General features: G+C 38.8%; 1 protein-coding gene across 6 annotated transcripts in view; it reads right to left on the minus strand.

The window, feature by feature from the left end:
* The window catches only part of Fry (furry homolog (Drosophila)), a 341,220-nt gene that overhangs the window by 118,097 nt on the left and 210,463 nt on the right, over positions 1-12,660 (minus strand). For all 6 annotated transcript variants that reach the window (XM_005387722.2, XM_005387724.2, XM_013515820.1 and 3 more), the window contains exons 18-20: positions 4,772-5,030; positions 3,251-3,433; positions 1,202-1,288 (exon numbers count right to left, since the gene is read on the minus strand). In XM_005387722.2, coding sequence (XP_005387779.1) covers positions 1,202-1,288; positions 3,251-3,433; positions 4,772-5,030 — 529 coding nt within the window. The remainder of the gene's footprint in view (positions 1-1,201; positions 1,289-3,250; positions 3,434-4,771; positions 5,031-12,660) is intronic.

Genomic DNA, 12,660 nt, shown 5'->3' on the forward strand with positions numbered 1-12,660 from the left:
GATAGTTTTAGTGATTTTTATTATTATTATGCCTAGAAATAAGAATAGGGTTACTAAAAATAGGGGTCTGTATTCAATCTCAGCTAGAAAAGGCAACAAAAGGCTCACAAATGTCTTCAAGTTTTGTATTCATGTCTAAGTATTCAGCAGGTATCTGCACCAGGCATCAGCCATGTGGATCCTGCTAGTTGTCCCAGACTGCCCTCTCTTCAGTTATTTAGCTGAAATGGATCCAGGTTCTCTTACTGTACTTTTAACGTAAAAAGTCAGATAACTAAAATCAGTTTCAGTTTCCATTCAACATGCACAGGAAATTGAAAGCTACTGATATGCTTTTTAAAAGGAAGACTGTATTTGTGTAGCAGATAAAGCTCTGCAAGATTCAAAGTCCAAATGGACAAGTCTGGGTTCTATCTCTCTCCTTCTGTGTAACTGGGCCTTTCTCCCTTTAATGTTTCTTTTTTGCTTTTACTTTTCCTGGAGCTGGGGACTGAACCCAAGGCCTCATATGTACTCTACCACTACTACTACATACCTAGCAACCCTGATCCTAAATGTCTTAGGGTTTCAATAATTGTGAGGGTCAAATGAGATAATAAATGTGAAAGTACTGTGGAGACTGCAAAGCTCCACATAAACCGAAGTTTCCATATTAAGAATTTAATACAAAGTTAAGAGTTAAACACAATATTGAGACATGCTAAGTATTAAATATAAAGATTAAAGACAAATTAATTTTAAGGACCCTGACCACTTTTTTCTTTGGTGATACTGGTGACTGAATCTGGGGCCTTCACACTGAGATAAATCCCCAACCCTTTCTTTTTTTTTTAAAGACAGGTTCTTGCTAAGTCACTAAGTTGCCTAGATTGGGCTTGAACTTGGGATTCTCCTGCCTCCACCTGTCAGAGTGCTGGAGTTATAGACATATACCACAATCCTTACCCTTTGCACCTCTTGAAATTATAGATTTAAAATTTATTTATATTTCTAAGGCTTACATCCTGGCTAAAATGTATCTGCATGTCTGTTAAACTATCATGTGAAAAGCCAGACTTGTTTTCCTAAGTACCTTTGTATCACTTTATTAATCTAATATGAACACCCAAATTAGTCTACACAATTCCTGACTCTCTTTTTCAGATAGGTCCAGAGCTTATTTTTAAGAACTGTTAGCAAACAGAATCAAATGTGTACTTACTGAATCCGAAACTGCTACGTGAATAAAACTTTCGAGAATGGAAGAACTGAGCTGATCCATGACGTCGATCATTGGCCTGTCATCGTCCTGTGCAAAGGGGAGGTGATTACTCTCAGCGGAAGAGGACCCTTCCCTAACTCACCCCAATACTGCCTTCCATGAGTACATCAAGCCAAACAGCTTGTGAGGCAGTGATAAGGGGTTTCATAAAGAAGTGAGTGCCAAGAAGGTGAAAAGCATTGGATAAGGGTCTCTGTGGTTCTGGGCTTAGGCTTTCAAGTTTCAGTGGGAGATAATTAGGGCTCTACCTTTTGTTTTTCTGAAAAGATAAATCTGTGAATTTCAAAGAGTCATACATATAAATGAGAATCTAAATTCTCGTACTATGCATTAGTCACTGAAGTATCCATGTTGTTAACATAAAAATTAAAACTGTGTAAGAGCATGCTTTGTCAGACCACTAAAATGGTTCTTATTTTAAGCCATCGGCCTGTGAAAATAACTGATTAATATCAATTGAATTTTAGTCTCAGAGAAATTACACCAGAGACTGACCACATACATTTTTTGCAGCATCTGTGTACAACACAGCTACTTGGGAAAACGGAGCAAATTAAAAAGGGAGAATATTTTATTGAAAGTTCTACATGAGTAACAAATATACATATATATACTCACACCTATATGGATATGTTCACATTTGTCATTGCTTATTATAGAAGGACTTGGAAATATAGAACAATTTTTTAGAAGCCCCATAGAAAAGCCCTGAAATGTATGTATTCATAAGTATTGTTTAAAAAACTTGTGGCTGGTCAAAGATAGCAGCACATGAGAACATCAGTGATACAGTTGGATTTAGTAGTGGTGAACCTATGGCTGTGTGGTGCAACCAGCTGTTTGTTATAATGGAAAGCTCTAGAAGGTTTGCAATCACTGGTCTGACGGAGTAGAAAGTAAGAATGTGGGAATTTAGAGACACACATATCTGGTTATGTCAGATCCTAGTGGTTGTTTGGGCTAAGGCACTTAGCCTTTCTAAACCTCAGTCTCAGTATCCATATTGGGATGAGAACAAAGCTAATTCTTAGGTCATTATGAGGGTTAAATGGACAACGTGGTAAAATATGGATATGGAGCAGTGCCTGCCATCTGCATGGTAAATATTATCAACTATTACTACCACTAGAAACTTAATGATAGTTCATTGGAGTATGGTATATCTTAGAGATCCATTTACTAGATAGCAGAGAGATGGTCCTGACATAGCCCACAAAGTTTACTGAAGAAATGTGAACAGAAAGGACTGTGATGAGCTTGAAAATATTTCAAAAAAGCAGAGACCATACTGGGGACCATGAGACCAAGATTAGTAATTTAAAACAAGAAGATGGAAAGTAGCATTTTAAAAAGAAGTAGGGTAGCACAAAAAGCTAGTCCTTCTTTCATCATCTATGCATAGAGCTTGGGCACATGCCACAACATCCCAGCACTTGACCAAGTGCAAGAAGGTAGCTGGGGTTGATCATGTTTAATGGGTGGTTTCCTTCCCCTATTTCAAAAGGAGATAAATTCTTGTGGTGTTATCTCTCTACCATCATTGATATTCAACAACTTCCAGTTAGCCAGGCTATTTGTCTCTGCACCTTGATTGTTTTAAATGATATGCATCATTTTGTCTAATATAAATATAATATTAATGTAGTATTAATATAATATTAATGTAGTATCTCTAATATAAGTGTAGTATTTTCTTCATTAGATGTACATGGAAATGACCCATAATCTAAATTAATCTTAAAATTGTTTAATTTTTAGCAAAGAAACATTCCTTAGTGAAGCAAGAAAAATCTTTTCAGCTGTACTCAGTGTACTGCTTACCTCTGTAGATTAAGAATGCTTATATAATTAAAACCCAATAATGCATTAAAAAGTATGCATTGTCACACACAACATGAGGCACGCGAAACTGCAACGAATTATGTACAGTTTTTGTGTACATCTCAAAACAGTTCAAAGAAATGGAAAATATGGAAAAATGATCCATACCTCGGGCTGACCCAGGGCAACAAAGAGAGCTCGAATTTCCTTGAGTATTAACACGGACAGTTTGCGTGTGGCCACCTGGAAGCTGCAGAGTAAAACCAGTGCAAACCCTTCTACAGCATGGAGGACGCTGCAGTGAGGGCCTCGCTCTGACTGAGCTCTGTGGCTGGAGCCATTTGGGATGAGCTGTTGTGCAAAAAGAACATTCCATATTCAGCAAAATGATGCACATCTGACTTTATGATCTTAAAATATGTTACAATGGCTGAGAATCAGACATGCTTATAGATTTGCTATCATTTATGAACTATCCCTTTTTGCTTTACACATCAATGGCTGCATTGGAAATATCAACTATCTCTTATCTCTGATGAGAGCTTTTCAAAGGCTGTTAATTCTAATAAAAACAAAACTGTTTCCTTTCATACCCTTTGGGGTTATGCTATACATATAATCAAACTGACCTAATTCATTTTCACTTAAATTCTCGATAGACTAAGATTTCCTAAATCATTTTTTCAAACATTTTACTTTCTATTTGGACTTTCTTGTTTGTACGTTAGATTCTAATCTAGGTTTTGCATATTTACACGATGGGTTCTGACAGTTCCCAAGCTGAACCAAGTGAACCTATAGCTAAAGCAAACACAATCCAGGTGATAGGGCAGATTCCAACCTGATTCTTATATTCTAAACGTATGTACCACCTCCCAGTTTTCTACCTATTGTCTTTCGGCACACAAGGAAGAAGGGACTTGAACATCGTCTCTGAGGTCATCCATCTGGGAACCTCCCTGTTCTTTGGATGCTGCTGTCTTCCTGAATCGCCACAGTCCTCAGACCTTCAGAGACGCTCCTCTTCAGCCTGACCTGTGTCCAGTCTGTTCACTGCCAACACCAGCTCATCACTAGGAAATGAGAACCCTACTTCTCCCACAAAACTCCTCCTACATGCACTCTCTAAAGTCTTATCATTCATTTTTACCATTTAGGACTGAGGCATGAAGGGAATAAGAAACCACAGACTACATTACATTCTTGGTAGACAGTAGATAACTAATATGTTGTTGTCTAGAAAAAAAAAATCTGCTGGATGGCTAACTTTTGTATATTCATATCCATATTTATCTCTAACTTCCTGTCCTACAGCTATTTGCTCTTACAAATAGATTTGTGATCATAATTCTCTGCAGGAAAAAACCCCAAAGGTTCCTCCTCCCTAAATGACCTTCTATGCATATTTATCTCTAACGTCCTGTCCTATAGCCATTTGCTCTTACAAATAGATTTGTGATCATAATTCTCTGCAGGAAAAAAACCCAAAGGTTCCACCTCTCTAAATGGTGCTAACAAGTCTGACCTGAGTTTCTCAGTCACAGTGTAAGTTGGTGGAGCAATTAGGGTCAGTGCTAAAGGAAGTTCATAGGTGGCTGGAAGAACCACAAAGATTCCCCGGGCTGCCACTCAATTCATGTGTACAGTGCAGCAAAGAACAGAAACTGATGTGGACACTGGGAAAATCACCTCTGAATTTCTAATTTTGTTCCCTTGCTCATAGACTCTGCCTTGAGTCTGAATGACCAGCTTCCACTGGGTGAGCAGCTGCAGCAGCAACTTCAGGGATGAATCCAGCAGTGTGTGGTGCATATCATTTACTTCCCGCAGCAGGAAGTTGGTAAAACCAAAGAGAACGTCTTCTCTCCAGTCCGAGAAGTCAACGAGCAAACCCTGGAGAGAATTCTGTGCAATGTGCCGCAGTTCGTCATCCATGTGAATTGACAGCCTGGAAGGTGAGTCAAAGACAACAAGGTCACTGACTTCATTATTCACTTTTCTTCAGAGTTCAGAAGGAGCACATATAGGTCTCTATTTCTACTTGTGTCTGAAAACTGTATCTTTTTATTCTTTCTTAGTAAGTGAATATGTTAAAAACAAAAAATTTAATTTTAGGTTTAGTAGAGTTGCAAAGAAAATATAGTTTCCATACAGCCTTCATCAGCCACCCCCAATGTTTACATCTTATACAAGCCTGGTACATGTATTAACACGAAGAAACCAACATTGGTACAGTGCTACTAACTAAGCTACAGGCTTTATTCACATCCCAATTTTCTACTGTTGTCCTTCTTCTTCTTCAGAAAGCAACCCCAGACACCACACTGTACTTAGCTGTACAGTATGATTACTTTCCAATACATTACTGACTACAACAAATTAGTTTCAAACTCTGTTTTTAAGGTTGAAACAACCTGAGTAATGGAAAACCAAAATGACACACCCAGAAGTTCAAGAAAGTGAACAATTAGGCCAATGGCCTTCAATCAGTTTGTTCCTCAGGGGCTACCTGGCAATGGCCAAAGACATTCATCACTGTACAGCTTGGTATGTGCTATCTCTGCACAGATGTTCAGTTGTGGAACATTCTGCAATTCACAGGACAGCTCCTGACAGCAAAGAATTATCTGGTCCAAAATGGTGACGGTGCCAAGTGTTCATAGTGCTCTGTTAGTCAACTAAACAATTTCAAGGTGTTTGTGGTTTAATAATAATAATAATAATAAATAGTATTAAATCTTAATATGAAACATTAAATAACATAATATGAAATATTGACATCAGAATGGAAGGTTATAGCTAACAAACTGCTTCACACATTCTTTCATTTGTTAAAACCAATACTTTTGATAGCCTCAAAGATGTACGTACTGGGTGTGGGGGCGCACACCTGTAATCCTAGCACTTAGGAGGCTGAGTCAGGAGGATCACTGTGAGTTCAAGGCCAGCCTGGGCTATACAGTGAGCTCAAGGCCAGCCTGAACTTCGCAGCAAGACCTTGTTTCAAAAAACCAAAAGATTCAGACACTAGATGCACTGAGTGCAGCCGTTTTAAATCTCTAGATAGCCGAGGTTTAAAAGCTCTGTTTCTGTTAGGAAGGAAATGTACATGAGAAGTTGAGCCGGTGCTTGGAAGGGAGCAGCAGCTGTTGGTCGAAGGGTCTAAGGGCCATCAAGGGAGGCAACACAGGAAGTAAGAATGCCTGAATCAGTGTGTACACTACCTGACCTCATGCTCTCAGGCTAGTTTCTTAATCTCTCTAAGCCTCAGTGAAATCCCCCATTTGTAAATGGGAATATTGTACCGCACCTCAGAAACCTGTTTGTGAGATTCATCATAGTGATCCACACATGGTACTAACCATAACATGCAGTGAACACTCAGTAAATGTTAGCTAAATTATTAGAACAAAGGCAACATTATCGTGAAAGTTATAGGGGAGGAACCATGACTGGATTCACACTTGTGAAAAGAGTGAGGCAGGAAAAGGGAAGATGCCTTGGACAGGAAATACCACCAAAGGGAGAGAGCAGAAGGTCATTATAAGGTCACAGGCAACAAGCAGTGAGGACCTGCTCAGGGCGGGAAGACAGTAAGGAAGGGAGAGATGGAGAACTAGGCTACTTAGAAGACAGAATTTCCAGAGCTGAGGAGTTTGCAGGCATTATTTGTCACTGAAGAACGGGGAACGTCCACAGTGCCCTCCACACAGAAAGCGGACACCACCCTCAACAAACAGAAGATGACATCACAGCCCCAGTGGGTCAGGCTCCACATCATATAGGTAATAAAGGGAAGAACCGAGATTTCAATACAGAATTTCTAATCCTTAATCCGCTTTTTCCCCTCTACAAAACAAGTCTGGTATAAGTTGCCCCGATTATACATTATTTATTATTATTATTATCGATCTTTTTTCAGTTAGGGTCTCACTATGCAGTTCAGGCTGGCCTTGAACTCACTTATGTCGCCCAGGCTGGCCTTGAACTCACAATGATCTCCTACCTCAGCCTCCCAAGTGCTGGGATTATGGGCATGTGCCACCACACCTGGCCTGATTATACATTATTGCGTAGCTAGTATTTCAAAGCTTGATAAATGAAGTAAATTCCTTTCTTATTTTCTAAAACATAAGGTACATAAATTGGTAATAATTTGACAATATACTCCCTAGTGTAAGAACCTGAAAGAGTAAATACAACCCAAAAGGTGCAATAAATATTGTGAAAGGGAAAGAAATTGCTCAAAGGGAATGAACAACTGGGACAATGGAAAGGAGAAAAGAAAGAAAGAAAGAAAGAAGGGAAAAAAAAATATATGTATACACAAGGATAGCTGGGATAATTGAACAGTTGATGTCTAATGGTTTATTAAAAGGAACAGTTAATGTTTAAATCTTTTTTGACCAATTTTGCAGGCTTGTATCTGATAATATGAACAACTAATTTGAAGACAACAATATGCAATATAATAACCATTGTTATTAAAATTATTGAATTCCTACCACCTTGATTAGTGAAACTCTGTATCATTTCTAGTTTTTTGATTATTTTTTATTCACTTTAATTGTTTGATCAATTTGCATTCTTACATCTGGTAATCTGAGCAACTTCACTGAAGATAACACTATGTAATATAACAACCATTGTTAATTTCCTATCATCTTGTTTTGAAATTCTGCATTGTTTTTATTGTTTTTGTTTTGTTCTGTTTTTATCTTTGTTGTTGTTTGCTTTTCTCTTTAAAGCAAAAAAAAAAAGAATTTGACAATATAAACCAGATGAAAAGTTCTATAGTTTTAACCAATTTACTCATCCAGAGAACCTATTTTTTGTCTCAAAATATGTGAAATTTTACAAAGATGCTACGCAGGATCAAGGATAATTCTTCAGGGAAGTCTTATGCCATTGAACCCATAGTTCTTAGTATATCGTAGTCCTGAAAGAAAATAGGTCATTAACCTTGGCTTCCAGTTAAGGACTGTGTAAATTAGGAATTATAACTTTCTTTATATTTCAACCAGCAGCAGCTCCATTTTATTTTCCAAAGAAATTTTTATAAAAATGTTATGTGATGGGTAATTTTATATGCCAAACTGGCTGGACCATAGTGCCCAGATATTTGGCCAAATATTACACTGGGTGTTTCTTGAGGGTGCTTTTGAATGGGATTAATAGCTACGTGGGTAGAATGAGAAAACAGATTACTCGCCACCATGGGGGTGGGTCTCACCCAATCATGGAAAGCCTGAATGGAAGAAAAGACTGATCTCTTTGCTCAAGGTAGAATTCTTCAGCAGGCAGCCTTCCAACCTCATCTGCTACATTATTTCCTGTACCATGGCAGACAGCCTTTGGACACGCAGACTTTGGCTCTCCTGGGTCTGCAGGCTGTGAACATACCCTGCAGATTTTGAACTTACCAGCCTCCATTACCATGTCAGTCAAATACTGAACTAAATATCTTTCTTTCAATATTTACATCCTAATGTCTCTATTTTTCTGGAGAACTCTGACACCAATTCCCACATGTCATACAGAAAATTGGTGTTTCTCTGACTAAAACTAAGGTAATAGACTCGAAATCCGTACATTTGGGGAAGACGCATCCCTTTATTCCCATTAGTTTTAAAGATTTTCTCATCTTTGTTATTCTTATTTATTATATTTATGCCTGTCTATGGTCCTACATGTCTTACAAAATAAGCTTCCACCACCATTTTCCAGACAGGACCAGGACTAGGGATATAGGACTAGAAATAGGAATTGCAGTTAGCTAAGTAAGTGTCAATTGATGGTAATGATATTGAGTTGGATAACATGAAACTCAAGTTAAATTCCTAACCCCTTCATACCTTAAGAGTGCAAATTTATTTGACAACTGCAGATATCATTAGACAGGCTAAGGTCATACGGAGATGGGCTGGGCCCCTCACCTCATATGACTGGTATTCTTACAAGGGAGCTTTGGGAGACAAATACACAGAAAAACACCATGAGAAGGTGAAGGCAGAAATCAAGGTGATACTGAGACAAGCTAAGGAATGTCAGAGATTGCTAACAACCACCAGAAGCCAGGTGAGGGGCCTGGGAGAGACGCTGTCTCGGGGTTCCAAAGAAAGGAAGACTGCCTATACCTTGATGCTGGACTTCAGCCCCCAGAACTGAGAGACAATAAATTTTCCATCATTTCATTGATCCGCCTTGAGGTACTTTGTTTTGGCAACTTTAGCCAGCAATTATTGATGAAATTAAGCAAGTGCTAAGAATAAAAGCCATGGCATAGTCTACTTAGAAGAAGCCCATAAACAAGAAATACTTTTAGTTTTCCAAATGGGATTAATTCAATTTGTCATCTATCTTTGCTCTCAGGAACAATTTGCAATCTGGAATCTGTTTGTACTTCAAGCCCACAAAACAGGATCATTTTAAGGTCAGGAGCCCCAGGGCTGTGTAGTCCTTACTATTCTGGGAGGCCACACTTCTTGAAATGATGGTATTCGTATGGTACACCCAGTGAAAGGGCCTAAAAGTATCGATGGAAGCTGAAGACACAAGACCAGGGAATGGGCTCTGGGGATAGAAGGCCCAGTTGATCATAGAAGTGGAATGTTTGTAGAAGAGAAAGTCCCAGGTTTCTACAGAACCGAGACCAAGGGAAAATAAACTGTCAAGCTAAGTCTTGGCGCAACCTCTGGGGTAGGGAGTGGCAGAGCTGAGAAGACAAGGCTCCCTACCTTTGTCTGCTCCTGAAGCACATGTATGGAGGAGAGCTATCTGTCACACAGGGTTATTTCTTCTACCCAGGTCTTTCTCATTCTTGCTTTTATTGCATTTTAAGCAGATAACCAAAGATCATTTTGTGAGACACCTAAGATTTATATAAAACATGAAACAGATGTACAAAAACTTTTCAGTAGGATGAGTTGTTTATTCTTTGAAGTATTTCCTGTGCAGTTTGGATTTTGTTCATGAAGTCTCTGCCTACCCCTATGTCTTTAAGATTTTTACTTGCTTTCTCTTCCAGTAGATTTAGTGTTTCTGTTTTCATATTCAGATCTGTGATCCATTTTGACTTGAACTTGGTGCACGGTGATAAACATGGGTCTAGTTTCAGTCTTTGGCATGTAGCAAGCCAGTTTTTCCAGCTCCAATTATTAAAGAGGCTATCTTTCTTCCAGTGAACTTGTTTGGTGTCTTTGTCAAAGATCAGGTGGCTGAGTGTGTTTATGGTTGTGGCGGCTGCTTCTAGTCTGTTCCATTGATCCTCAAGTCTGCTTTTTTGCCAGTACCAGGTTGATTTTATCACAGTAACTTTGTAGTATAATTTCAAGTCAGGGATTGTGATGCTACCCGACTTGTCTCTGTTGCCCAGCATTGCTTTTGCTATTCTGGGTTTCTTCTGGTTCCAGATGAACTTTAGGAATGTTTTCTCTAGATTTTTGAGGTATGCTAATGGTATTTTAATTAGAATTGCACTCAATCTGTACAACAATTTTGGGAGTATGGCCATTTTCACAATGTTGGTTCTAAACTCGAGGCTTTTATAGATAAACAGACACAGCTAGAGACCATACACAGAAGTGAAATAAACAAGACCTGCATGTGTAAATACTATATTGTCTCACTAGTGTAAGAACCTGAAAGAGTGAATAAAATCTAGGAGGTACAATACATATTGTGCAATGAAAGGAAACTGCTCAATAGGAAAGAACAACTGGGATGAGGAAAAAGAGAAAAGAAAGAAGGGAAAAATACGTGTATATGTATACACAGGATAGCTAACATAGTTGTACTATTGATTTTTATTGCTTTATTGAAAGGAACAGTTAATGTTTGTTTGATCAATCTTACGTGCCTATATTTGTTTATCTGAGTATCCAATTTGAAGATATCGATATGTAATACAACGACCATTATTAATTTCTTATCACTTGTCTGAAATTATTGCTTGTATTGTTCTTGTGTTATTTTGTAAATGTATGTGTGTTTGTTAATATGTTTCTGTTCTTTTATCTTTAAAATAAAAAAAAAGTAAAACACGAAATAGGGAAAAAAAGCTAACTACAAAGAAGACTCAAAATTCAGTGAAAAAAGGTAATCAGCCACCCTCAGTACTCAAGATCCACAGGGAAGCAGCAAATCCTTTTAGGTCTCCTTGTCCAAAAATGATGTCATGAGGAAGGAGCAGCCCCCCCAATTTTACATGGAACACTTCATGGAGAAACCGGGCCACAAAAGGAAGAGCAAGCAACACTTGACCACAAAATAAGTGACTACAATTTTAATTTAAAAATTGCCCCTCAAGAGAGTTTGGTGGCAGGAGTTCAAAGTGAGTAGAGAGACTTTAAGAAAAGCAACTTGTGAGGAGGTCTGAGAAATCTGGGGGACACCCAAGCAAAATTTCCAATATGCTGATCTGGTTTTCAGAAGCCTTCAACAGAGCCTCAGGTACATGGTTACACACAAAATAAAACCATGGAGATGCCTTAAAAGAGCTCCAAAGGGACACAGCAGTGAAATACACTCTAAGAGACTCTAAATATTACAACATCAGCTGTACCTGTCCCTACAGTCAGCTGGCATCAGGAGCAAGGAGCAAACCCACTGTGGGATGGACTCTCAGACCAGCAGGCAAACATGTAGCTGCACTCTGCACAGGTCCCATGTGCTGCTGCGACTGGTCCTGGAGCCCTGTCTGCACTGATCAGAGGCAGCAAGTGGCATGACCCCAAGGGCATGTACTGCTCGTGTCAGGTTGTTCCTGAATAAGTCAGGACACTTTCTAAAACACGGAAAAACCTGAGCTTGGACAAGGCCACCTTCTTGGTTATGTCATATCAGACAAATGACTTTTAATGCAAACCAGCTCCACATAGGTGAGCTTCAGAGTCAGCTTAGTAACTTATAATAACACGGTTGTTCATCTGTTATGCAAATGAAAGGGGCGATTTCAAATTCACAAACCATATCCTAAAGAAAAGGTCAGTCAGGAGAAACTATGGCAAGATGAGCAAAATGTTATTAGGAAGACGTGACAGGGCAGTGAAAATGAAGCCGAAGAGATGAGGGTGCCCAAAAGAGAGGGCTTGCAAGTGGGTTGGCCGTTCATTACTGCACTAGTGCATCAGGAGTGGTGGCAATTTCCCCTCTGGGGGCACTGACAATGGGCTTCCACCTATCTGCAGTGCTTTGAACTGCATCTCAATGAAAACAAATCAGACTAAGTGAATGACTGAGGCAATAATACAAAACTGACACCAGTCCTCACAGCTACACAGAACTAATCACTTTGCAGAACGCCAACATATGCTGAAAAGCAAAAGCAGAATAGTTAATATATTTCAGATACCATAGAAGATCTAGAATCGCATATGCACTAGCCCTGACATTTCCACAAATTGTAAGTAATCACTGCATGAAAGATATGGTTACTTTGAATACAAGAAATTATATTTGGTTTTAGGAAAATTCTATGAGTTTAGGTAACCAGTTTTATTCCTCTGATGTTCAGTCTCATGGACTAAAAATAGAGATGAATATGTTCCCAGTTTACCTAATATGATGTATATGAAATG

The sequence above is a fragment of the Chinchilla lanigera genome, unplaced genomic scaffold (genome assembly GCF_000276665.1).
Source record: "Chinchilla lanigera isolate Chin_1 unplaced genomic scaffold, ChiLan1.0 scaffold00030, whole genome shotgun sequence".
NCBI lineage: Eukaryota > Metazoa > Chordata > Mammalia > Rodentia > Chinchillidae > Chinchilla > Chinchilla lanigera.